General features: G+C 64.8%; 7 protein-coding genes across 7 annotated transcripts; 5 read left to right on the plus strand and 2 right to left on the minus strand.

Annotated features, from left to right (window-relative positions):
• Nucleotides 1-912: 912 nt before the first annotated feature.
• On the minus strand, nucleotides 913-1317 carry EMIHUDRAFT_221114 (hypothetical protein; the record flags this gene model as incomplete). The annotated part of the gene is made up of 1 exon (XM_005756712.1): nucleotides 913-1317. A coding segment is annotated over one exon (405 nt), but the record flags the coding sequence as incomplete, so codon positions are not given.
• Nucleotides 1318-4374: 3057 nt separating this feature from the next.
• Nucleotides 4375-6776, plus strand: EMIHUDRAFT_221115 (hypothetical protein; the record flags this gene model as incomplete). Its single annotated transcript, XM_005756713.1, has 6 exons — nucleotides 4375-5026; nucleotides 5302-5357; nucleotides 5984-6206; nucleotides 6339-6394; nucleotides 6468-6496; nucleotides 6692-6776. The coding sequence occupies 6 exons, from the start codon at nucleotides 4375-4377 to the stop codon at nucleotides 6774-6776; spliced, it is 1101 nt and encodes a 366-aa protein (XP_005756770.1).
• Nucleotides 6777-14963: 8187 nt separating this feature from the next.
• Nucleotides 14964-15611, plus strand: EMIHUDRAFT_360287 (hypothetical protein; the record flags this gene model as incomplete). The annotated part of the gene is made up of 1 exon (XM_005756714.1): nucleotides 14964-15611. The coding sequence occupies one exon, from the start codon at nucleotides 14964-14966 to the stop codon at nucleotides 15609-15611; it is 648 nt and encodes a 215-aa protein (XP_005756771.1).
• Nucleotides 15612-15775: 164 nt separating this feature from the next.
• EMIHUDRAFT_453875 (hypothetical protein) lies at nucleotides 15776-16705 on the minus strand. The gene is made up of 2 exons (XM_005756715.1): nucleotides 16132-16705; nucleotides 15776-16048 (listed from the first exon to the last, which is right to left on the minus strand). The coding sequence occupies exons 1-2, from the start codon at nucleotides 16477-16479 to the stop codon at nucleotides 15923-15925; spliced, it is 474 nt and encodes a 157-aa protein (XP_005756772.1). The 5' UTR covers nucleotides 16480-16705; the 3' UTR covers nucleotides 15776-15922.
• Nucleotides 16706-18477: 1772 nt separating this feature from the next.
• EMIHUDRAFT_312572 (hypothetical protein) lies at nucleotides 18478-18875 on the plus strand (the record flags this gene model as incomplete). Its single annotated transcript, XM_005756716.1, has 2 exons — nucleotides 18478-18597; nucleotides 18639-18875. The coding sequence occupies 2 exons, from the start codon at nucleotides 18478-18480 to the stop codon at nucleotides 18873-18875; spliced, it is 357 nt and encodes a 118-aa protein (XP_005756773.1).
• Nucleotides 18876-19149: 274 nt separating this feature from the next.
• On the plus strand, nucleotides 19150-19727 carry EMIHUDRAFT_221121 (hypothetical protein; the record flags this gene model as incomplete). Its single annotated transcript, XM_005756717.1, has 2 exons — nucleotides 19150-19311; nucleotides 19467-19727. The coding sequence occupies 2 exons, from the start codon at nucleotides 19150-19152 to the stop codon at nucleotides 19725-19727; spliced, it is 423 nt and encodes a 140-aa protein (XP_005756774.1).
• A 1740-nt stretch (nucleotides 19728-21467) lies between these two features.
• EMIHUDRAFT_221122 (hypothetical protein) lies at nucleotides 21468-22700 on the plus strand (the record flags this gene model as incomplete). Its single annotated transcript, XM_005756718.1, has 1 exon — nucleotides 21468-22700. The coding sequence occupies one exon, from the start codon at nucleotides 21468-21470 to the stop codon at nucleotides 22698-22700; it is 1233 nt and encodes a 410-aa protein (XP_005756775.1).
• Between the last annotated feature and the right edge of the window lie 644 nt (nucleotides 22701-23344).

Below are 23344 nucleotides of genomic sequence, written 5' to 3' on the forward strand. Positions count from 1 at the left end.
TCCGTGGCTGGTGGGCGCGCTTAACCGTTCGCTGCACCGGTGCTGCTGTCTGGCCGGCGGAGCCGCAGCCACTTCCGCAGCCACAGCCGCCGCGGGAGGCGTCCGACGTGGAGGCGCCTCCCTCCGGCTCTGCCCCGCGCAGCCAAGCCGCGTGGCGAAGCCCTTGGCGCCACCCGAGCGCTCACATGGCCACAGGCGGCGTTTGGAATCTACTCCAGGTGCTTTTTGCACTGTTTTGCCCATGGCCACAGGCGGCGTAAGCCGTCTGCTCCAGGTGCTTTTTGCACTGTTTTGCCCATGTCCACAGGCGGCGTAAGCCATCTGCTCCAGGTGCTTTTTGCACTGTTTTGCCCATGTCCACAGGCGGCGTAAGCCATCTGCTCCAGGTGCTTTTTGCACTGCTTTGCTCATGGAGCAAGTGGCTGAAGCCACCTGCATTTTTGTGCAAAAGGCTCTAAAATGGCCGAAATCCCTGGTGGCGCACGTGGCGATTGCCACGTGTGCCTCGGCTAAGAGGCCTCTCCAGGCGAGAGTCAGGTGGCACGACGCGAGTCAGGTGGCGTGGAGCCTCCTACCTGGGCCCATCTCTCGTCGAGTCGTCTCCGGCGGCGACACTAACACACTATTGTACCTCCCCAGGACGCGCAGAGCCAGAGGCAGCTGCGACCCCGCCGAGTGGACGGGCGCACACCGCGCCATTTTTGCAACTAGTCGTTCGCTCTCGCTCTGTCTCTTTTAAACAATAACAAAACAGAACCAAGCGCGAGCGGCCGGCGACGACGAGGTGTGGCGTGTGGGGCTGGCCCGTGGCCGCTGCCACGCGCGCGCTGCGCGCCCTGGGGATCGCTAGCGATTGAGCTTGATACAAGTGTGCACGACTTTTGGCCCACTGGGCCCTCTCAGTCTCAGCTCTCACGCCAGGCGAATGCGCGATGAGTCCATCCACATAAGCACCGGCTGGCGGCAGATAGGACATTGCTCCATCTTAGCGGAGCAGTCCCCGCACGCGCACTGATGCCCGCAAGGGATCGCGACGTGATCCTTCGGCCGAGTGAAGCAAACGATGCACGTAGTCTCGCCGCCCAGGGTGGACTCAGGGACCGCTGCGCGACCCGTGTCGAAGTTGGCGTCGGCTAGCGAGAGCGCCGCGACGGGCTGCTCCTCAGTCGGTGGAGGGTCGCTGGTCGACCCGGCGGGAGGCGCCTGCTCCTCCGCTGGGCGCCTCGTCTCGTCCTCCAGCCTCGCGCTCTCCTCGAGCGCCGCCGCCAACTCAGCCTCCTCCCTAGCCGCCAGCGCTGCCTCATCCTCGGACAGCCCCTGCGACGGCCCAGCGCCACCCCCGCCACCCTTCCCCTTCTTCTTCTTCTTCTTCCCCTTCTTGCTCTCCTTGGCGCGCCCCGCCTCCTTCTCCGCCTCCTCCTCCGCCAGCAGCGCCTCGGCATGCCGCGCCGCCTCCGCCTCTGCCGCCGCACTCTTCACCGCCCTCGCCGCTGCCTGCGCTGCCTCCTGCGCCGCCGCGTGCTCTTCGAGGGCGCGCACGCACTCGGCGTGGCCCTCCTCCTTGGCCAGCTGAAGCGCAGACTTGCCGTCCTCAGTACGCAGCTTTGTGTCCGCGCCCGCCCGCAGCAGGAGGCGCACGGTGGCGGGGTGGCCTCTGGAGGCGGCGCCCACCAGCGCGGTGTCGCCGTCGCTGTTCAGCAGCTTGACATCCGCGCCATGCTGAAGCAGCAACTCGACCACCCGCTCGCGGCCCTCCTGGGCGGCGGCGAACATCAGCGCGGTGCTGCCGTTGCTGCTCAGCTTGTCGATCTCCGCGCCGCGCTGACAGAGCAGATCGACTACTCGCTCGTGGCCGTTGGTGACGGCGAGCATCAGCGCGGTGCCGCCGTCGCTGTCCTGCAGGTTGACATCCGCGCCGCGCGGAAGGAGCAACTCGATCACTCGCTCGTGGCCCTTCTGGGCGGCGAGCATCAGCGCGGTGTCGCCGTTGATGCCTTGCATGTTGACCGCCGCGCCGCGCTGAAGCAGCAGCTCGACGACCCGCTCGTGGCCGTTGCGGGCGACGACCGTGAGCGCAGTGCGGCCGACACTGTCCTGCAGGTTGGCATCCGCGCCGCGCTGCAGCAACAAGTCGACCACTCGCTCGTGGCCGCTGCCGGCGGCGAGCATCAGCGCGGTGACGCCGCCGTACATGCAAGCATTGACCCGCCCGCCGCTTTCGAGCCACGCCAACAGCGCCGCCTCGTCGCCTTGGAGAGCTGCTCCCACCGCTTCGTTGGGAAGGCTTCCCAGTGAGCCGGAAGAGGCCGCGGTCCTCGCTCCCGCCGCCGCCTCGCCCGAGATAGCGCCGCTCGCGCCGCCGCCCGCCGCCGCCTCACGCCGGCCAGCAGTCACCTCCGCGATGTGCTGCCGGAAAGCCTCGACGCACGCGACGTGGCCCTCCTCCCTGGCATACTGCAGTGCGGACTCGCCCTTCGCAGAGCGCAGCTTCGTATCCGCGCCCGCTCGCAGCAAGAGTAGCACGGTTGCGGGGTGGCCGTTGCCGGCGGCGAGCATCAGCGCGGTGTCGCCGATGCTGCTCTGCATGTCGACCTCAGCACCGCATTGATGCAGCATGTCGACCACCCGCTCGTGGCCGTGCTGGGCGGCGACAATCAGCGCGGTGTCGCCGTCACTGTCCTGCTTGTTGATCTCCGCGCCGCGCTGCAGCAGCAGCTCGACCACCCGCTCGTGGCCCTCCTGGGCGGCGTGCATCAGCGCGGTGCCGCCGATGCTGTCCTGCAGGTTGGCATCCGCGCCGCGCTGCAGCACCAAGTCGACCACTCGCTCGTGGCCCTTCTGGGCGGCGACAATCAGCGCGGTGTCGCCGTCACTGTCCTGCTTGTTGATCTCCGCGCCGCGCTGCAGCAGCAGCTCGACCACCCGCTCGTGGCCCTCCTGGGCGGCGTGCATCAGCGCGGTCCAGCCGTCGCTGTTCTGCATGTTGGCATCCGCGCCGCGCTGAAGCAGCAGCTCGACCACTCGCTCATGGCCCTGCTGGGTGGCGCACATCAGCGCGGTGACGCCTTCGCTGTTCTGCTTGTCGATCTCCGCGCCGCGCTGCAGCAGCAGCTCGACCACTCGCTCGTGGCTGTTGCCAGCGGCGGCCATCAGCGCGGTGACACCGATGCTGTCCTGCAAGTTGATCTCCGCGCCGCGCTGAAGCAGCAAGTCAACCACCCGCTCGTGGCCGCTGTTGGCGGCGAGCATCAGCGCGGTGAAGCCGTCGCTCTTCTGCAGGTTGGCATCCGCGCCGCGCTCCAACAGCAGCTCGACCACCCGCTCGTGGCCGTTGTTGGCGGCGCCAATCAGCGCGGTGACGCCATTGCTGTCCTGCAGGTTGGCATCCGCGCCGCGCTGGAGCAACAGGTCGACCACTCGCTCGTGGCCGTTTTTCGCGGCGAGCAACATCAGCGTGATGCCGCCCACATCGCCCGCCCGGCAAGTCGCATTGACCCGCCCGCCGCTTTCGAGCCACGTCAGCAGCGCCGCCTCGTCGCCTCGCCAGGCCGCTTTCCGCACCGCTTGGGGAAGGCTGCCGGTCTCCGCCATGTTAGCCAGCAGCGCCGGCTCGTGCACCTCGCTGGGTGCTCCCTCCTGCTTAGCTGCCGAGGAAGGCATGCGCGGAAAGAAAGAAAACATGCTGCCGGTGAGAGGCGATGTTGGTGAGGGGTCTTCAATCCCCTCCTCGTCACTAAAGAAAGAAAGAAAGAAAAGGGACAACCCAAGGGAGGGATGGGAGGACGGCACGCCGCCACCACACAGGGATTTTAAGGAGAGGTGTGTGGTGCGCTAGCCGTCGCCCAGGGAGTCTGCCTCTTCCTACTCGAGTATCTCTCTTCGCAGTCTCTCGCCGCTTCTCGCTGCAACCTTCATGTATCATGCCACCTCGGTCGCGGTCGTCCCACTCTCGTCGTTCTCTCCCTTGTCACTTAGTGTGATGGCATTACGCGATTTCGCTGGTCCCAGGAACTCGCTCTGAGCCTAGCGCAGCGCCTCGGAAAACACCATTTTGGCTCGCCAACAAGCCCTCCGCGCGCCCACACCGTTATATAGTCCTTGATCTTGTTTAAATTCTTCTTTGATGCTTGCCCCCTTGTCTGGCGAGTACAGACCACGCCTCACTTTTTCACAGGGGGGGATCCGTCTGGAAAAAGGGCATGCTCGAGTCCCCGGCGAGGGCTTGTGCTGTGAGTCCCATCCCCAGGGCCTCCAGGGCTCGCACCTCAACCTCCCACAGACCAGCGCATAGCGCCATAGGACGTATTTTCTTGTCAATACAGTGGTAACAAGGCTGTGAATAGCAGGCGTGGCTGTCGCCAGCCCCTTGCACGTATGATCATCGGCGTGGAGCTCGGCTACGAGCGCAGCCGCGTCGGCATTTGGCGCAGAGACAGCAGCGCTGATGGTGAGCACGTCGCCATCTACACCACGCGGTCGATCGTGGGCTTCACCGCGCACGCGTGCCTCGTTGGCGACGCGGCCGGTGCTCTGGAGGAAATCCCCGTCGTGAGGCATGTCGCCAGCCGCGCAAGCGCGAGAGCGCTGGAAAAGACCTGGACCGCCGAGCAGCTCCTCGCGCTGCTTCTCGGCCACCTCAAGCGGCGCGCCGAGGATTTTCTGGAGGACACAGTGACCGGTGTCGTGATGGGCGTCCCTGCAGACTTTGATGCGTTCCACGTTGCTGCGGTCGACGCCGCCGCGCGGATGGCGGGCGTTGAGATGCGACGCTGCCGGCCCGCTCTGACTTATGCTGGCCTCCCCTGCAGCCGCGCGCTCCTTTCGAGGGAGGCGCAAAATGTTCTTATATGCGGCGATGACGCAGTCTACATCGTGCGTGTGGAGCACGGCATTGCGGAAGGGCTCCACTTCGTGCGCTTTGATGCCGAGGCATCAGTGGAGCAGAGGATACACGCCGTTGAGGCGGCGCATCGTGCCTGCGGCGAAGAGCTCCACCTCGTGCTGGCGAGTGAGGCCATGCGGAGAGGTCTCAGTACTCCTGCCAAGCACTGTTTCCTGTTGGCCAGTCATCTCCCACAGGTCATCATCGAGGCCGTCTTTCATCTGCATCGACGTCCTTATGCCTCGTAGTCCTGCCCGATTCCGCTGTAGGTAGTATGCCTCTTCTCAAGTCGTTTGCTCATTTTTTGCAGATGGTGTCGGCATGCATCCCGCGCGGCTTGCGCCCTCGCCGCATCGCCTCCGTGCCTCTCCCGCTTGATCACCTTTCTTAATTTTGCGTGGTGCCACAGTGCCTTGTAGATTCTGCGCTGTTCTGCGTCCCCGATATCGTTTGCGTCCTCTCCCATCTCCCCTCGGTACCGTTTCGCCTCTCCCGCCAGCCTCGACCACCGGCCAATCTGTTCTGTGTTCACAGAGCGACGCGCGGTGCGTCTTCGCCGCTGGCCGCTCCTCGTCCCCGTCCTCGTCTCTTCGCACTTGCGTCTTGCCCTTCTTTCGCTTGTTCCGGATCGCCGTCGCCGCCGCTTCCATCATAGCCTGTGCCTCTTCGATGTATGATTTCCCTCCTCCCGTCCTTTTCCACGTCTCTCCTCCTATTTGCCACATATTCTTCATGGACCCCGTCTCGTTCACGTACGTCGCCCATTCCGCCTCGTCCCAGTCGTCTAGTTTTACTCCAATCCGCCTGTGCTGTCCTTCGTCGGCGTTCTCCTCTGCGAGTATGATGTCGGCGTGTACAATTTTGTGATCGTCTTTCTCTCCTGGCATGACCTCCGCCTCGCTTGCTCGTGCTCGTGTCTGCGCGTCTGACTATTATGTGATCAATCTCCCTTCCCCCCCTGTGCGTCGCGACGCCCGTGCCCAGCGACTCCATTTGTTCGGTCTCTAGCAGGTCTTCCATCTCCGTGTCCGCCGTCCCCATTTGCCGCCCTCTTTCCTCCACCCATTTCCGCGTGACAGCATTCATGTCGCCGATGATGAGCACCCTCTCGTGCGTGTCGTGTCGTATCGCTTCTTTGAGCTCCTTCCACGCCTTGACGATTTCGTCATTGCTCTTTCCTGTGTCGGGCATATAAGCGCCGTACACGCTGATTCGGTGTTTCCCATCGAGTGTTTCGAGTACCACCCTCCTTACTCGTGCAGCGATTATGTCGACCTCCTGTTCTGGTTCAACTTTTTTGAGTTTGTCGGTGTTCCATACGATGGTCACGCCACATCTCGTTCGCCCGCGTCCGCGCTTGTCGTTTTGCGGGTCGCTGCTCGTGCCCGCCCCCGATGTTGCTCCTGTCTGCCCTGTGTTGGCGTCGGCGTCGCTGTCGCCCTCCCTCTCGCCGCAGGCAACGCTGGCGCCATACCCCTCAAGATCCCATCTCCCTATCACTGCAGCTCTCTCGTCCTCTGTCGTCGTGCTCTCCGAGATGACTCCAAGATCGCCGCGATGGTCATTCATCATGTTGATTACGCAGGCCATCGCTTCACTCGGTGTGGTGGCCAGGTCCTTCCCATTGCCCGGTTCTTTTCTCCTGTATACGTCACTTTCTCTGCCTACCATGTGCTGGCCAGGTCGGTTGTATGCGAATATTCGGATCTTCTTGATATCGGCCTTGCTGTTTTGCCGTCCTCTTCCGACTGCGTCGCCTTCCTCGCACGCACTCCGACGTCTCCCAAGCATCCTCTCATTGTCTGTGAGGGTCCGGTGCCGCGGTATCGCAAGGCTTTGCACTCTCAACTTTTGGCGTCTCACGGACGCCGTCGCGCGAACGCCGTCGTTTTGAATGCCTCGGCCGTTGGTAGCTTCTCTCTCGTTCTGCTCCTCTCTCGTGCGTGTCCTCCCATTGTCTCGGGTTGTCGCTTTCCTCTGACGCAGCCGCCCTCGTGTCGAAATGGAGGGTGCTGGACCCCTTCTCCTTGACTGTGTGATTGGCATGCAGCCCCGACCCCTCTCGTTCATCCTGCGTCGGCATGCGCTGGCGCGGCTGGTCGGGCTGTCGCTTTGTGGCGCATGACTTAACCGACTCTTCGTAAGGAAGTCCCTCTCGCATTGCGCCCGCCGACTTACACGCTCGTAAAAAGATATTTGTTGAAAAAAGAAATATATCGTAGAGTCATGAGCGAAACTAGCGGGGGATATCCAATCTCGTTCGGCTGTGTGTTTCGCGCGCGTTGGTCGGGGTGAGGCGGCGTGGCGCGTGGTGATAAAGAATTGGCGTCTGCAGGCCTCTGTAGCGTGGGCACTGGGTTTGGCCCCCATCTGTGTGTGTCCATCTCCTAAGGCGCGTTCAGTGTGCGTGTCCCCGTGTGTTAGTGATGGGCCGATCCCCGTACGCCCTGGCCCGGCCCCGCCCTCCCGTGTCGCCTTGTGTTCCGCTCGCGCGCGAGGGTCCATATTCCTTGCGCTCTCTCCTCTCTGTCTCTCTCCTCGTCGCGCGCGCCTTCCCTCCAGCTCTCTCCCGCGCATCTCGGTGCGCGGCCACGACACGCCGCCTCCTGCCACGGCGTCTTCCGCCTCCTCGTGTTGCACGGGTCGCGTTGGTCGCATTCTGCTCGATCTCCTCGCCGCGCGGCGCAGCCCGTGTGTCTCTTTTTCTATCCTTGTTGGTTCCTGTCGCGCCGCCGCCGCCTCGCCCCCGCTCGTCCGTCGCCGTTCCTCGCCGCCTACATCCCGGTCGCCGTGGTACTCGTGCCCTATTCTCTCTGCTGCTTCTGCGCTGTCACCCTGCCCCTCATCTCCATGTCCCATCGCATCGCAGTGTCGCATCGCACTGCGCCTATGGCTGTCGGCTCTCGTGTAATGTTCGTGGCTGGCGTCGCACGCGCTGCTGATTCTCTCGCGCTCGCGCCTCTGTCCTCTCTGGTCTCCTCGCGGCGGCTTGGTGGCCTGTGTGCCCTCTCTCGCTGGTGCGGGTGCTCTAGTTTTCTGCGGCTTGCGGTGTGGGCGTTTTGCCTCGTTTCGATTCAATTTTCGCGCGAACCCACAAGCGTGTGGGCCGCTATCTGATGGCCTCCAGCCGGAGGCCCCATCTCGGACACCAGCGGGTGTGCCGAGGACCAGGTCGTACGCGGGAAAGCTCATTGGGGGGTGTGGGGGCGCCATCGCATGGTGCGTTTCATTCCCTCATTCATAGCGACCGGGAAATTTAATAATTATGTGGGACGTGGGCAAAACTTGCACAAAGGAAGGTGGGGGAGAGAGGGCGCGAGAGAGGGCGAGAGAGGGCGAGAGAGGGCGAGAGAGGGCAAAAAGGGCGAGAGTGGGGGAGAGAGGGGGAGAGAGGGAGAGAGGGGGGAAAAGAAAAGGGGCACGGCGGCGAGAGACGACAACGCGACTGGCGGGCGCCTGCCTGCGCCTACACCGAGACTGCCTCCGGTGCGCCGCCCTGCGCCGCCGCCCTCTGCGCCGCAGCTACCGCGCCCTCTGCGCCCATGCTGCCGCGCCCTCTGCGCCGCGCGGCGGTATTGCAGTAGGGCCGTTGCGGGCCGCTACTGTAGTTGCGGGCCGCTACTGTAGCTGCGCGCCGCCGTCTTCACCACCGGGCTGGCTCGCGCGCAGGTACGCCGACATGACGCCACCGCTGTCTCAATTGACTCGGACCGCCATCTCACTCTTCGGGTCTCCATCCTCGCACGAGGTGGGGACGATCCTCATCGACGTCGAGTCAGAGTGCTTGGTCCGGGTAAACACCCGGTACCAGTACGTGAACATGGAGAGCCCGCTGATTGCCACACGCCTTTGGCCGATGCTGCGGCAGGACCCCAAGCTCGCTCCCAACGATGCGATCGATCAGATCAATTCGACCATCGAGCACGACTCGCGCAAAATCCGGTTTCGCCTCGGCGAGAACCGCAAGGGCAAGCTCGGGCAAGGCGGTGGAGTCACCGCCGACCTTGGCCCCCCCCGCGCCTCCCTCCTGGGCCAGGTCTTCGAGAGCTCGGGCGGCGCTGGCGGCACGTCCAGAATGTACGAGGTAGAGCTCCAGAATGGACGTCCAGAGTGGAGCCCGAGTGCGTCTAAGGACGAGAAGAGGAAGCGGCAGAAGAGAGAAACAGAAAGGAGATCTCGGCTCAAGCTCCGAGGCGCATCCGTTCGAGAGCTGCTGCGACAGCTCGGCGAGGAGGCCGTCATGGAGATCGACGACCTCGAGGCACGGTGGGACCACATGCTTCAAGTGCTGTTCGATCCGATCGACACGCTCGAGCTGCCCGACCGTGCGAGCGAGTCTGCCAAGCAGTGCCTCGCCACAACGCTCCTGCTGCTCGCACAGGCGGGCCGCCTCTCAACTCACGCCCCACTTCGCCGCGCGTCGCAAACCGCCCGAGGCCATCGGCTGCAGGTCTCGCCGCACGACGACGAAGTCGAGACGCTGCTCGAGCGATCCAGCGAGCTCAGCGGGGTGCCGATCGACGCGCTGTCGCGCCCGCTCGCCGTCTGGGACGAGGAGACGGTCCCCCGCGGCAGCGGCGATCGCGGAGAGTGCCAGCCCGGTACGATCCCCTGGAGCAGTGCCTCCACCATCTGCGACATCGCCGCGCCACCCGGCTCGCTGCCCGACGCGTCCAAGATCTCGAAGGCTGCCGGCATCCAGGATGTCGGCCCCATCGCCCATGTACCGTCACTCGTCACTCCACTCTCTAGGCCAAAGACTGGACGAGGAAGCGTCTCAGGCTGGGGGGGCAGGAGGTCACAGTCGGGGAGGCGATTGTCGACGAGCTGGAAGGGGGTGAGCTCCTCGCCGCTGCCTCGGGGGCCGAGTTCGATCGCTTCCAGTCCAAGGTGACAGAGGCTCAAACGCTACCGAGTGGGCGGACAACACCATCCCGACGGACAATCCCGACGACGGGAGCGACACGGAAGGACCCGCCCCCGCCCCTCGGGGCGGGGGCCCCCGCCCCCCCGGGGGGCCCTTTGGGGCCCCTCCAGGGGGCGACCCCTCCGGGGAGGCCGGCCTTCCCCGTGCCGGTTCTCCCCAACCAACCCCGCCGGCAGCGCGAGCTGCCGGCCACATTGAGCGGTTCGTCCGCGTCGCGCACTCGTCCCAACCGGGGGCCGCTGACTCGTTCTGCGCGCCAACGGCTGGTGACGCTGTGTTGCCCTTGAGCTAGTCCTTCCCCGGTCGCCTAGCCTCTGCGCTGTCTGGCGGACGCCTGTATGCCATGCGCGCGGACCACGCTTGCGTGGATTTGTGGCTGGCAGGCTGACCCGTGTGCGGGGTAACCCGCGCGCGGGGAAGCTTCACGGGTTCGAGTCGTCAAACATTGAGCAGCGGAGGTGTGCCGAGGGGGACCGGGAGGCGGTAAGTCGTCGTCGCCCGGCGCTGCTTGCAGCACCATGGCGAGGGCGCTAAGAGGTTCCTCTTTTCCGCGCCCCCCCGCAAGGCGCGCGATACACTCGATGTTAATAACAAGGGAAGGCACACACAACATGACAAAACAACATGACGCCAAACACACGATTGAAACTTTTTTCGGCCCTCCAAATTCGGGTCGGAGCGTAGCCTACTAGCCCTATCGCCGCGTAGCGGAGTGGGCCCCGTGAAAAGGGCGACGGACGCTTGCGTCCTAGCCTCCAACAACGCCTTTTCGGCGCAGAGGGCCCCCCGGAGGGATGCACAACCGCTCCACGCCACGCCGCTGGCGGCGGACGTCTTCCCGTCTCAGCCGGTTATTTGAGTGAGTGAGTGAGTATTCTTGATACGAAACCACGACGACACACACCAGTCGACTCGCATCGGTTGCCTCCATGAACGGCGGAGCTATTCTCGCGCCCACACACACACACACACACACCGGTTATTTCTGTGCGAAGCCCCCCCCCCCCCCCCGCCCCCACTCCCCCGCCCCCCTGACCAAAACACCGACGCCCAGCTGCCGACTACTCGAGTAGCACGACGCTCTCTCTGCCTAAAGCCGGCAATAAGGAGAAGGGTACGAAGTGCCAATGCCTGTCCTCTCCTATGACCTGTTCGGCTCACTCAGCACGCGATGTCGGATACAGGTGTGGCGGCGTCACACGTATATGTCGGACGTTTTCCTGGCAGCGACAGCGGGCAAAGCCGCAGTTGTGACCGCCGCGCTCGCCGCCGACGATTCGTTGATCCACCGTGCTCAGCGCGGCGGCCTGTACGACTCCCGCACGCTGCTGCACTGCGCCGCCGCAAAGGGCCACGCGCCGATTGTGGCGGAGCTGCTGCGGCGAGGGGCCGACCGGGGAGCGACCGACAAGCGCGGCGCGACCGCGGTGGCGCTGGCGCGCAAGGCTGGCCACGAGGCGGTCGTCGCGCTGCTGGAGGGAGCGGCGGGCGGGGTCGAGGGCGGCGGCGGCGGGGACAGCGTCGGCGGTGGCGGTCGCGAGGAGGCGTCCGCCGGCGGCGGTACGGCACGCCAGCCAGAGCACAAGTCGGGTGTGGTTCCAATCGCGGGGCTGGGGGCCGAGGCACCACTGCAGACTGCAGCCGCTGCTCGGGCCGCCCCGCCCGCCGCTCCCGCCCCGCCCGCCGCTCCCGATCCGTCCGCCGCTCCCGATCCGTCCGCCGCTCCTGTTCCGCCCGCCGCTCCTGTTCCGCCCGCCGCTCCTGTTCCGCCCGCCACTTCCGCTCCCGACGACGAGACGCCCGCCAACCTCGCCGCCGCGCCGGCTCCCCGCGCCCCCCCTGCGGGATCAGCGGGGCCAGCCGCGGGCTACGACTGGAAGAGTCCGCCCTCAAGCAGGCGCAGGCGCTGCCGCTGCGTGTAGACGCTGCTGACAGCAGCTGAGTGAGCGAATAGGCGAGCTTCTCCGGCTCGGCAGGTGAGCTGTGAACAGCGTCTCTTCACACCTCGAGCTGCGAATAGGCGAGCTTCTCCGGCTCAAGCAGCTGCAGGACGGCCTCGCCCGCTAGTTGGTTGGAGCGGTGGAAGAGACACAGCTTGTGGCAGCGAGAGGAGAGGACGCCATTCGGCGGTGTGCGTGGGATGCGAGCGAGGGGGCGGAGAGACGGCCACACCGCAGTGACACACAGACACACCGACTCACAACGATTGGGACACCGGCGCGGTATGGGTGGTTGCTAGACGGGCGGTGACGGTCACACGGGAGCGACACACAGACGCACACGGGTAGAGACTACTCCGCCAACTGGGCTGCCACGCACCAGCCAGCTCCTCCTCAGGGTGGGTCGGGACCTGACTCCACATCGTCCAACTCGATCAGGACGTCCTCACCCGAGAGGAGTTCGAGGCGGAGAAGGCAACGATCATGCAGCAGAAGCGGCTGGCCGAGGCCGCCGCCGGCGGAAGCGGCGGCGAGGCTGCTGTGGAGACAGCCACTGCCGCAGCAGCTCGTCCCATGCCCGTTTCTCGTCGTCCCGCCCCCGCCGCGCACGGAACTCCTCGCTCTGCACCCGCCGCGCCTGCCGCTGCGACCGCCGGGGCTGCTGCCACTGCCAGGTCTGCTGCTGCTGCAACGGCTGCTGCCTCCGCCAGGGCTGCAACCCCGTCGCGCAAGCGCAGCCGTGGGGAGGGTGACGGCGGACGAGGAGGCGGGGCAGACGAGAGGCGGCCGGCGCAGCGCCACGCGGCAGCGCGGCCGCCAGCGGCGCGTGGAGTGTGAAGACGCGGCGTCCCCTGAAGTTTCTCGGAGCCTTCCTGCAGGCGACGCCGTCGCTTGCTGCGTGCGGAGGGTGGGGCGACATTGGGGGAGGAGGCGCCGCTGGTAAGGGTACGGTAGGGAGAGGGAGGGGCGAGCTGGAGCAAGACGATCGGCGCAGCTCACTCGGTGGGGCTTCGCTTGCCATCTCTTCACACCTCCCAGCCGCTACTGTTCGCGGCTCTCGCTTCTAGGCCGAGTCTTGGCGGCGGCTTCGCCGGCCGCCGCAGCGCTGTCGGCTGCACAGCGGCCGGTCACTGGCCAGCTTCACTGGCCAGACTCCCGCGGCGGTGGAGACAGAAAAGCAAAAGCTGGAACCCTAGGCGAGCTTCACCGGCCAGACTCCCGTCGCGGCGTGTGGCGGTTGGGGCGATGTCGGCCGGTCAGCAGCAACCGCCGCCACCATTGCCGCCGCCGCCACCCCCTCCACCGCCGCCGCCGCCGCCGCCACCGCGCCCGCCGCCGCCGCCGCCGCCACCACCGCCACCGTCGTCGCCGCCACTCCCGCCGCCTCCGCCACCCCCGTCGGCGACGCCGCCGCCGCCGCCGCGCCCGCCGCCGCCGCCGCCGCCACCACCGTCGCCGCCGCCGCCGCCACCCCCGCCGCCTCCGCCACCCCCGTCGGCGACGCCGCCGCCGCCGCCGCTGGATATGGCTCGATGCGTCCGGTCATGGCGGCGGCTGCGCGTGAGGCGGCTGCGGGCGGCGCCCCGACTGCGCTTGGCAAGCGAGGCCGGGGCAGCGCGGAAGAGGGCGGCGACGGGGCCGAGGGAGCAGGCGGCGGCGGCGCTAAGCGAGGCCGCGTCGACGGTGACGCGGCGAAGGATGTGTGTGGAAGGGCGGCTGTTCACACGTGCGGCGCTGTGAACAGGCCGACACGAGGCGGACCCGCTCCTGCTGGCGCTGACGGGCCAGCTGGCGCCGTTGATTGCCTGCCTCGCCATCGACGAGTCGTTGGTCCGCCGTCCGCAGACCCCTAGATGACCCGAGACTACCCGAGACTACCCGAGGTCACCGGAGGTTGCCCGAGTGTGTCGACACAGTCCTCTGAACTGTTGCGGGTCCATCTCTGCCCGCGAGAGGAGTGTCCGTTTTCATTCCTCGGCTTCTTCCGCAGGAGCTCAGCGCGGCGGCCTGTACGACTCCCGCACGCTGCTGCACTGCGCCGCCGCAAAGGGCCACGCGCCGATTGTGGCGGAGCTGCTGCGGCGAGGGGCGGACCGGGGAGCGACCGACAAGCGCGGCGCGACCGCGGTGGCGCTGGCGCGCAAGGCTGGCCACGAGGCGGTCGTCGCGCTGCTGGAGGGAGCGGCGGGCGGGGGGGAGGGCGGCGAGGGCGGCGGCGGCGGCGGCGGGGACAGCGGCGGCGTGGGCGGAGGCGGCGGCGGCGAGGGCGGCGACGGCGACGGGGAGGACGGCGACGGTGGAGGCGACGACGTTGCTGGCACCAGCACCAGTGGTGCATCCTCGCGGGCAGCAGTACTGGAGGCCCCGCCGCCTGCAGAGGCGGAGTCCAGCGGTGATGTTTTGGGCGAGAGGTAAGGTGAAGCGGCACACTCGCGCGCGCGTGAACAGGGCAGGGCTCCAGGTCTCAAACGATGTGCGATGTAGTTTATTTAGTTTTGCCAAAACATTACACAGACAGCTCGAGAGACAGAGGCCCGCCCCAAAAGAAGAAAGACAGTGTTTTTGCGAAAACGGGCGGGGGGCGGGGCCGCGCAACAAGGTGAGGGGGGGCAAGGCGAGGGGTTTGGGCGGTCGGCGATGGGGTAGAAGATACAGGGCGTATGGGGTAGTCGTCACTTTCCTGCCTCACAAGGGCGGGGCTGTCCCGGAAAGTGAGAAGAACGCCGGGCAGCGTGTCGCGCAACTTTACCCTCCCATACGTTTCGAGAGAGAGAGACTGTCTGCACGTCTTGCGCGCGCGTGAACAGGGCTCCAGGCCCCAAATGACGCGTGAGTGTAGTTGTTTGTACGTTTCGTGTGCTCCTCCTTCGCTGTCCCATCCCCTCATCTCTTTCCCGCCTGGGCGGGGCGGTGGGCGGGCGCGCGGTGCGGTACGGTGTGTGGTTTGCGAGTGACTGCTACATGTACCAGGGACCATGGGCTTGTAATATTAAACGAAGCAAAAAGAATTTTACAACAAAGCTCCCTCGCAAAAAGAATATAAACAAAAAGAATTTAGACGCAAAAAGAATTTAAACAAAAGAACTCTCTCTCACAGCAGACAGGCTCGACACAGGTGCGAACTGGCGCGTGCTAGCAAAAAGAATAACGCGACTTTGTTCCAACACAGCTGAAGTGCTTCCTTGCTCAAAAACCGGTGTTGGTCGCAACTCCAATGCCGTTTCGGTCGCGCGCCATGCTCGTCTTCGCTCTGCTGAAGCTGTCGAGCCAGGCGAATGCCAAGCAGGACGCGGATGAGCTGACAGAGTCTGACTACAGCTCAGACTCGGAAAGCGACCTCTCGCAGAGACCCACGGCATCAAAAGAGGATGCGACTGCTGAGGAGGATGCGGCCAAGACAGAGGAGGCCGCCGGTGCCCAGACCGAGGAGATCGCGGACGCCAAGACCGAGAAAAGTGCGGCTGCCAAGACAGAGGTGGCTTCGGCTGCGCCTCTGCAGCATCGGGGCTTTGCGGGCAGCTTTATCATCGGATCATCGACCAAGGTGTACCTCAACCTCGTGAAGATGAGCGGTGGCATCCGCGTCTCGGGAGGGACCGTTCTCATCGACATCCACGCCTCGTCCGGCGTGTCTATTAGCGGGACGCGGCAGTACAGCATGGCGCACTCGGCAGACAGTGTCGGCCACATCTTCCTGGAAGATACCCGATTTGGCTCGCTCAAGCGAACAGAGGTGACCGAGGTGTCGTACTTTCCCGACACGGACAGCGTGCGTATTCGCGCTGTGTGGCGCAGCCGTTTTCTCCAGGTGCCGGTGGAGGTGCTCCTCGAGAGGGCCTCTGACCCCGTGCTCGCATCCTAGGAGCTGAGCCGGACTATGTAAGCGTCGATCGCGCGTGAACGCGTTCTGACTCTCCGCCGCCGGGTCCGCACCCTCGCGCACGGGTGCTGTACTCTTCTTACGTCCTATGGCTCACACTCAGAGTCTACAGTTTGAGTTTCGAGGCGTGTCCGCGTGTCGGATCTCGACGTCGTAGCTTTATGTACAAGTCACAAAGGAACGTGAAAGCGTGCAGCGGGGACACGCCAACAATGAACAAACGCACCACAGAAAAACGCACATGGACATGCCGCGGCTGGAGCGAGCGCGTGACGGAGGGACAACTGTACCCGCTACGAGCGCAGGAAGGACAGAATCCTCCTTCGCAGCTCGAGGCGGTTCGTCTCCGCGTCGCGCCTCCCCCTCGCGTACGCGGCGTCGGCCCACTCCGCCCCATTCCACGGCGCCACCTGCGAGAGCTGGCCGGTCATGAGCCGAGAGGAGCCGGGAGGTCGAGATGGGACGAGCCGAGTTGAGCCGAGATTGGCCTACGCAGCTTCGCCTTCGAGAGCCAGCCAGGCAACGAGTCGTACTCGAACGCGCGCAGCGAGTGCTCGCCGATCCGATGGACCGGCAGCGTCGGCAGGAAGCCGATGTACAGGTAGTTTTGAGGCAGCCAGGTCCTCCACAGGCTCAGGTAGCCGTCAAAGGCGGCGGCGCCGCGCACGCGCAGCCAGGGACGCAGCCCCATCAGCCCCGGCACGTACGATGAGGCGGTCATCGCGGCCGCAAAGTCGTCCTCACCGTCGAACGAGTGAAGAAGCGCGGCCGCAGCGTGCCGACTTCCGTCACAGACACGGGCCGAGGTACTCGCGTAGCCAGTCTGGTCGCTCCACCCGACACCTCCCATGGTGGGCACGCGCCGCTGCGTCGAGCTCCTGAAGCATCGCCAGCGTGGAGCGATTCGCGACCGTCTCGTAGCCCTTGCGAAGAGCGCGGTACCAGTCGTCGACTGTGCCGCAGCCGGCCAGCACGGCTGCGGCGTACGAGGCGACCATTACGCCCGAGCTCGTGCCCCCAAAGACCGCTCTCTCCGCGTGAATGGCATCCACCAGCTCCTCGTCCGCAAGCAGCGTGCCGACAAATCCCAGCGTGAAGGCGACGTGTCCCATTCCAGGTCCAATGAACAAGACCTTTCGGCCGTCAAACGGCGGAGCGACAACGCGGTGGTCGAAATAGGTGCAATAAGCGAGCACAACGGCGCTGAGCGGCAGCGCGTTCCGCCAGAGCATGGTTAGGCGAGCGGCCGGTACGCCTAGCTCCCCGGTCCTGGGCGTGCGGCTGCCGACTGCACTCCAAATTGCTCCAAGTGCTACGTTTGAGGACAAGCTCGTTTCTTTTTTTCGCACGTCCTGGCGTCCGTCTTGAAGGGCTAGCCGCAGGCAGCTAGCCCATGAGGAAAGCGTCCATAGACACCTCACTAGACCCCACATACGGTCTCGTCCGTGCCTCGCAGGCCGGTGAGATTGCTAGAGGTGGAGCAAGCTGCTCTAGCCTCACATGTCACTTCCTGTCGTCTGTTGTTTGTTGTGCCCCTGTTTGTGCCCTTGGCACCGTGGAGTGCTGGGGGGGGCGACAGGGAGGATGTGGCCCTGAGTTATGTGTACGCCGACTCAGGGTGTGTGGCAGCCAGCTGGCTGTGTGTCTTGTGAGCCTTTTGTGTCTGTGTGTCGCTCGTGCGTGTCGTCATCATCTGTCCAGCGTCCACCCATACCGCGTTGGTGTCCAGTCCGAGCCTGGCTGTTCTTCACCTTTCTACCTACCTACCTCCGTCTTGTCTTGTTTGTGAGTATTGTGTGTGTGTGAAAGCGCCGTCGCAACTGCCATGTCGGGACGGCTGGTTGTAGGCTGGTGCTCTCGCCCCGCTGGCGGCGCGGTCTAGTGCCGCGGCTCCCAGGACCCAGCCCTCCTGTGGGCCCGCGGCGGCTCGCCGTCGCGGTGCCGAACAATGTGACCGGTCCGGATTCATCCCGGCGTGCCGCCGGTGGCGCTTCTTCGCCGAAATTTTGCTCAAGCTCTTTGTCGACAAAGCTGTGCCCGAGCTCCTGCTGCTCGACTGCGCGGCGGAACCGGCCCCTGGATGCTGAGATGTGAGGCGCCGGCACCGGGGCTACAACGCGGGGCCATCTCCAGGCTGTCTCGGGCAACCTCAAAATTGGCGCCTCTCTCTGCTGGTGGTGCTGCTGCTACGAGTAGCGCTAAGAGATCGCCCGAGATCGCGCGGCGCGGCCCGGGGCGGGGTGGATGGGTTGGGAGCGAGGGGGCGGAAGTGTTCAGTGCGGTAGATGGTAAGCTCGAGGCGCGTGAGCCGGACCTGTGAGCCGGACCACCCCCTCTTGTTCCCTGCGTTGTTGAGCCAGGACTCAACATACTCGGGCTTTCATCCCAAACTGTCACTCCCCTTTCTCCCGGCCGAGGTGGGGCGCGCGCGGGGGCGGCGGGTGTGCGGGATGTCTGTGGGCCCGAGAGCGATATGCCATGTCCGCCTTGCTTTGTTTCATAATATCGAAACTAGAGTGAGGCCCTTGACGGGCCCCGCCCCCAATGGGGCGGGGTTGAATGGGCTAGCGCTGGCGTGGCGTTGACATGAGCACAAAGTTGCTAATGTGCGTAGACGAACAAACACAGAGTAGGGTTGAAATCGTCCACGTAAGGCTTAGGGAGTGCTTGGGGTGGCCTCAGGCATCCCCAAGGGAGTCGCAGCGGTGCCCCATAAGCAGCTTAGCGATTGTCGAACCTCGAAGCGCGTTCGTTTGAAGAAAGGCACACGGTACTATCGGGCCACCGGAGAGTCACCGGTAAACTTCGACACTTAGAGGGGTGAGAGCATGCATTATTGTGGCATATCATGTCACATAAGGTCGAGCTTGACCGCAGAAGCATCAAGAAGCGGATACTCCAACTCGACTGTGCCGGCAAACTGCCTCCTCACGCCGGCCGGCTGCCAGCAGCCGTCGCGGCCCGTGGCGTGCACCAGAGAGGGAGAGAGGTCGAGTCCGCATGGCTCAGGCCGGCCAGAAGGTGTGTGGCGACATCACCGTGGCAGGAGTGCGGAGAAGATCTCGCCGAACGCGAGCAGCGGAAGGCCGAAGTGTGCCAGCGCAAGAGCCTCGCGAACGGGTGCAGAAGGAGCTCGCCGTGACACGATGCCGGGCGGTGGTGGTGCTCTGGCGGCTGTGCACAGTGGGAAAGGTCAGGCTGCAACAGCGTAGCACGATGGTAGTGCCCCGCTGCAGCCTGGCCTGACATGCACAGGGCGAACAGAGACCTTGCTATCGCCTGGCGCTCGTCTGGGCAAACTTTGACCGCCGCCCGGCTCGCCACGAGCACGCAGCGACAAAATGATGACCGTGTCGAAGTTGAGGCTGGTCGAGAGGAAGAGGCTGCCGTGCGAGCCGGCAACTGGCTGGCTCGGCGTGAACGGCCGGCGGCGACTTTTTGCCGAAGAGCGTGCCTGCCGAAGAGCGAGTCTGACTCAAAGTGCACGGAGTGGGTGCCGCCGACCGTCGGGAAGAGTCCGATGGGTGCCAGGAGGATCCAGAGAGCGATGAAGGCGCAAATTGCGCCGCCGAAAGCGGCGGTAGAGGCCAGGACGTGCGCGTGGGCCGGTCGGGCCACGTCCCGGGGCGAGCGATCGAGGGCCGCGGGGCTCGCCCCGCCGGCCGAGCGGTGCGAACGGCCGGTCGCCCGCTTCGGGTTGGACCCGCCGGGCGGTCCGGCGGCGGATGGCACGGCCGGGCGGGCCCCGGGAGGCAGGCGGGGCCGCGACAGGCGGCAGGGCAGAAAATCCCATTCGGAGAGTGGTTGGACAGACCCGGTTGCTACTTTCAATGATAGGGATATAAGCTGAACAGGGATCCCGCCGTTGCAACTGCCATGTCACGGCCGGTCGGCTGCAGCTCTCGCCTCGCTGGCGGCGCGGTCTGGTGCCGCGGCGCCCAGCTCTCCTGTGGGCTCGCGGCGGCTCGCCGCCGCGGTGCCGAACAATGTGATCAGTCTGGATTCGTCCCGGCGTGCCGCCGGTGCCGCTTCCTCGCCAATTTTTGGCTCGACCAGTTTGTCGACAAAACTGTGCCAGAGCCCCTGCTGCTCGACTGAGCGGCGGAGCCGGCCCGTCGCGGCCGAGAGGCGGTGCGCCGACACCGGGGCTACGGCTCGGGACCATTTCCAGGCTCTCTCGAGCAACCTCAAATTTTGATGATTTCATGACCGCCACTTTGCTGCACACTTTGACCTCAACCTCGCGGCCCGCTGCGCGGCTCTCCGAGCGCGAGAGGAGTCGTCTACGAGGCGGCGGCGAGCGCAGGCGGCGGCGGCGCGGCGGCGCGGCGGCGGATCGCGGCGCAGACAACGGCAGGAATCTGCGGCAGGCTGCTGCCTGCTGCTACAGCAGCTGCTGCTGCTGCTGCTGCTCCGCCGCTGCCGATTGTGGACACGATTCCCCCGATCACCCCGCCCGCCCGCTCCGCCCCGCCCACCCGCCTCTCCCCGCTTGCCCGCCCGCCCGACCGCCCGCCCGCCCGCCCGCCCGCCCGCCCGCCCGCCCGCCCGCCCGCCCGACCACCCATTCCCATCACCATCTCACATACCTTCATATAGGCGCTCGAGACCTCCTCTCGCTGCCTACTCGCTGCCTCGAGGGAGGAGGGGAAGAGGTCAGGCAGCTCTCACTTCGGTGATGAGCGCTTGGCGCGAGGCCCCTCCCCGAAAGGCAAGTAATAGCCACATAAAACCGAGACCCCTCCCCACCACCCCAATCCCCCCACCCCCTTGCTCCCCTCCCCCCCTCGGGAGGGCCGAACTGAGGCGCCCGAGGGGACCCCGCAATTCCCTTCCCCCCTCGGAGGGCCGGACTGAGGCGTCGAGGGCCCCACTCTTTCCTTCGCATAGCGGCCACTCTTCGGATCGCTGGTCGAGCGACCCGGGGGATGCCCCGCGCGCCTGACCCAGGCGCGGAAACGAATCTGCGAGGCGTGGCCGCTCATGCGGCCCGATGGGGAGGAGGGGAAGACGTAGGGCGTGCTTGCGCGCCTTTCCGAGGCCCCTCCAACCCACCCGCGCTAGGTCTCGAGTTTGACGCATGGGGTCACTCCCGCGAAACTCGGGAACTAGCCGGGGCAGTCGGAGAAGGGGCAACTCCGTGCACTGACGGTCGGCCGTCAGAAAACACGCCTCCGTGGCTCGGGTTACACCAATCCTCGCTACCCAACGCGGCCAAAGGATATCCACCTCGAGAGAGAGAGAGAGAGAGAGAGAGAATTCTTGATACGAAACCACGACGACACACACCAGTCGACTCGCATCGGTTGCCTCCATGAACGGCGGAGCTATTCTCGCGTCCACACCACACCTGGCTCCAACGTGGACACGCCCATAGCTGGGGACACTACTAGGTCACGCATGGCATCAGAAGTTTTATCTCTGGGCCCCGAAAGGCATCTCTAGCAGCGTCGTTACGCATGCACCCTCCCCTCCTGGGCGCATACGCCTCACGTCTCGACAGAGCATAAGCCCTTGGTGTGCCACGAGACGAGTTTTCCGCCATCGCAGCGAGCAGCAAGCCACTCGCCGCAGCAGCCGGAGGCATCGCCACGGCACTGGCTGCGCCGCGGTCCCGCACCCGTCGGCGACGCTCCCCCCGCGGAAGACCGCGCGTAGCGACGCCTTGACGATCGAGATGAGCGCGCTTGAAGCTCGCCCACCTACTCTCTCTCTCTCTCTCTCTCTCTCCACCTCGAGAACCTCGAGAACCTAAGCTCAAAAAGAAAGTTTCGCCGCTTGCGCGCCGCTCTCGCAGCTCTGAAGCAGCAGCTCTTAAGCCGCAGCTACGCTGAGCTCATGCCCAAGCGCGCGCACGATGCGGTCGACGATGACCAGGTCGCGGCGGTAGAACTCAGCGATGGTGAGCCGCAGCCCGAGCGGCAGATTGCGCTCTGGCGCGCCTCGACCTTTTGCGACGCGACGGTTGTCGTGGAGGGAAGATCGTTTGCCGCTCACCGACTGGTTCTCGCGAGCTCCGACTTTATGAGCACGTGTCTGCAGAGCTCGATGACGGAGCAGACGGGCCGCGTCGAGCTACACGACATCTCTGCCAGCTCTTTCGAACTCGTGCTCGAGTACCTGTACACTGGAAAGGCGCGCGTTGCGGTGCGCTCGCTGGTTGAGCTGCTCGAGGCGGCAGCGATGCTGCAAGTGCAGCCGCTCGTGGCTGAGCTGGCGAAGGTGCTCGGGGCGGGCCTGGCGGGCGACAACTGCCTCGATCTGTGGGCGACGGCGGCGCGACTCGGACTGCCTGCAGTCAAGCCGCTCAAGGCCGCTTGCCTAAAGTTTGCGTGCGAAAGCTTCGCCGATGTGGTGAGCACCACCTCGTTTTTGTCGCTGAGCTGCCCGCAGCTTGAGTGCCTAATCCGGGGCCGGCGGGTCCACGCTTCAGAGGAGACGGTCTTTGCGGCGGTCATCAAGTGGGCGCGCGCTGCTCAGCCTTCGCCGGGAGAGCTGAGCGCGATCTTGCAGCACATCCACTTTCGGGACATGCGCCCGAGCTTCGTCTCGTCGGAAGTTCTGACGGAGCCGTTGGTGGCGGAGCACATGCAACTTGTGGCAAAGCGCTTGCTCAGCGATCAGCCGCAGCGGCGCATCCACCTCGAAGCCACCGGACGCGTTGCCTCTCTCGCCTACACTTGGAAGGTGCCCAGCTTCTCGGTGTCGGGCGACAGCGAGGGCAGAGTGTACTCGCCCATCTTTCGATCGGGAGGCGATGAGTGGCAGCTCAAGCTGAGCAAGGGCGGCGAGGTAGAGGGGTACCTCGGAATCTTCCTCATATGTCCGAATGCGGTCGGAGACGTCACGGTCAAAGCAGACTTCACGCTAAAACTTCACAACCAGACGCCTCGCAAGTCCGTTCAGAAGTGGGCCGAGCATGAGTTCAAGCATACAGCGAAGCCGCATATGGGCTGGATAAACGAAGACTGGGGCTGGCAGAAGTTCATCGAGCTGGAGAAGCTGAGCGCCGGCTTCCTAGTTGACGACACGCTCACCGTGGAGGTCTCAATCGAACGCCGCAATGAATAGAGCTGGCTCCGTCGGACCTCTAACTCCGGCGGTCTGAGACAGGTTTACCTTTACCTGAGCCCCCCCACGCCAGCCCAACCTCTACCTGCGCCCCCGCCCTCCGGGCCGAGGCTCCGGCTCGCGTCGGGGTCATGGGCTGCCAGGCATGTTTGTAGAATTGTCGGAAGAGGATACTTACCATACGTACTCGAGTAGCCTGTCTGGCTCTAAGTGCGAGGACCAATGCGCAATGACTCTGAGTGAGCTCTTACTTGGAAGCCGTTTTGTTTGTGTGTCGTCGACGTGGTTTCGTATCAAGAGTACTCACCCACGAGCTCACGCTGTGCAGTGTTTGTGTGTGTGTGTGTGTGTGTGTGTGTGTGTGTGTGTGTGTGTGTGTGTGTGTGTGTGTGTGTGTGTGTGTGTGTGTGTGTGTGTGTGTGTGTGTGTGTGTGTGTGTGTGTGTGTGTGTGTGTGTGTGTGTGTGTGTGTGTGTGTGTGTACGTGTGTGTGTGTGTGTGTGTGTGTGTGTGTGAGTGTTCGTATCAAGAATACTCACTCACACTCACGTCAGCCCAGGGTTCGTGAGTGAATTTTCACACTTTCACTTTCACATGTGAATTCATGTGAATTTCACATGAAACGTTTCGGCCGCCCCCGTTTCA

The sequence above is a fragment of the Emiliania huxleyi genome (genome assembly GCF_000372725.1).
Source record: "Emiliania huxleyi CCMP1516 unplaced genomic scaffold EMIHUscaffold_95, whole genome shotgun sequence".
Classification (NCBI taxonomy): Eukaryota; Haptophyta; order Isochrysidales; family Noelaerhabdaceae; genus Emiliania; species Emiliania huxleyi.

Coding starts and splice junctions, on each gene's coding strand:
- EMIHUDRAFT_453875 (XM_005756715.1), bottom strand. CDS start 16,479: ATGGGAGGTGTCGGGTGGAGCGACCAGACTGGCTACGCGAGTACCTCG. Junction 16,049..16,131: donor TGCCTGGCTGGCTCTCGAAG/GCGAAGCTGCGT, acceptor ATGACCGGCCAG/CTCTCGCAGGTGGCGCCGTG.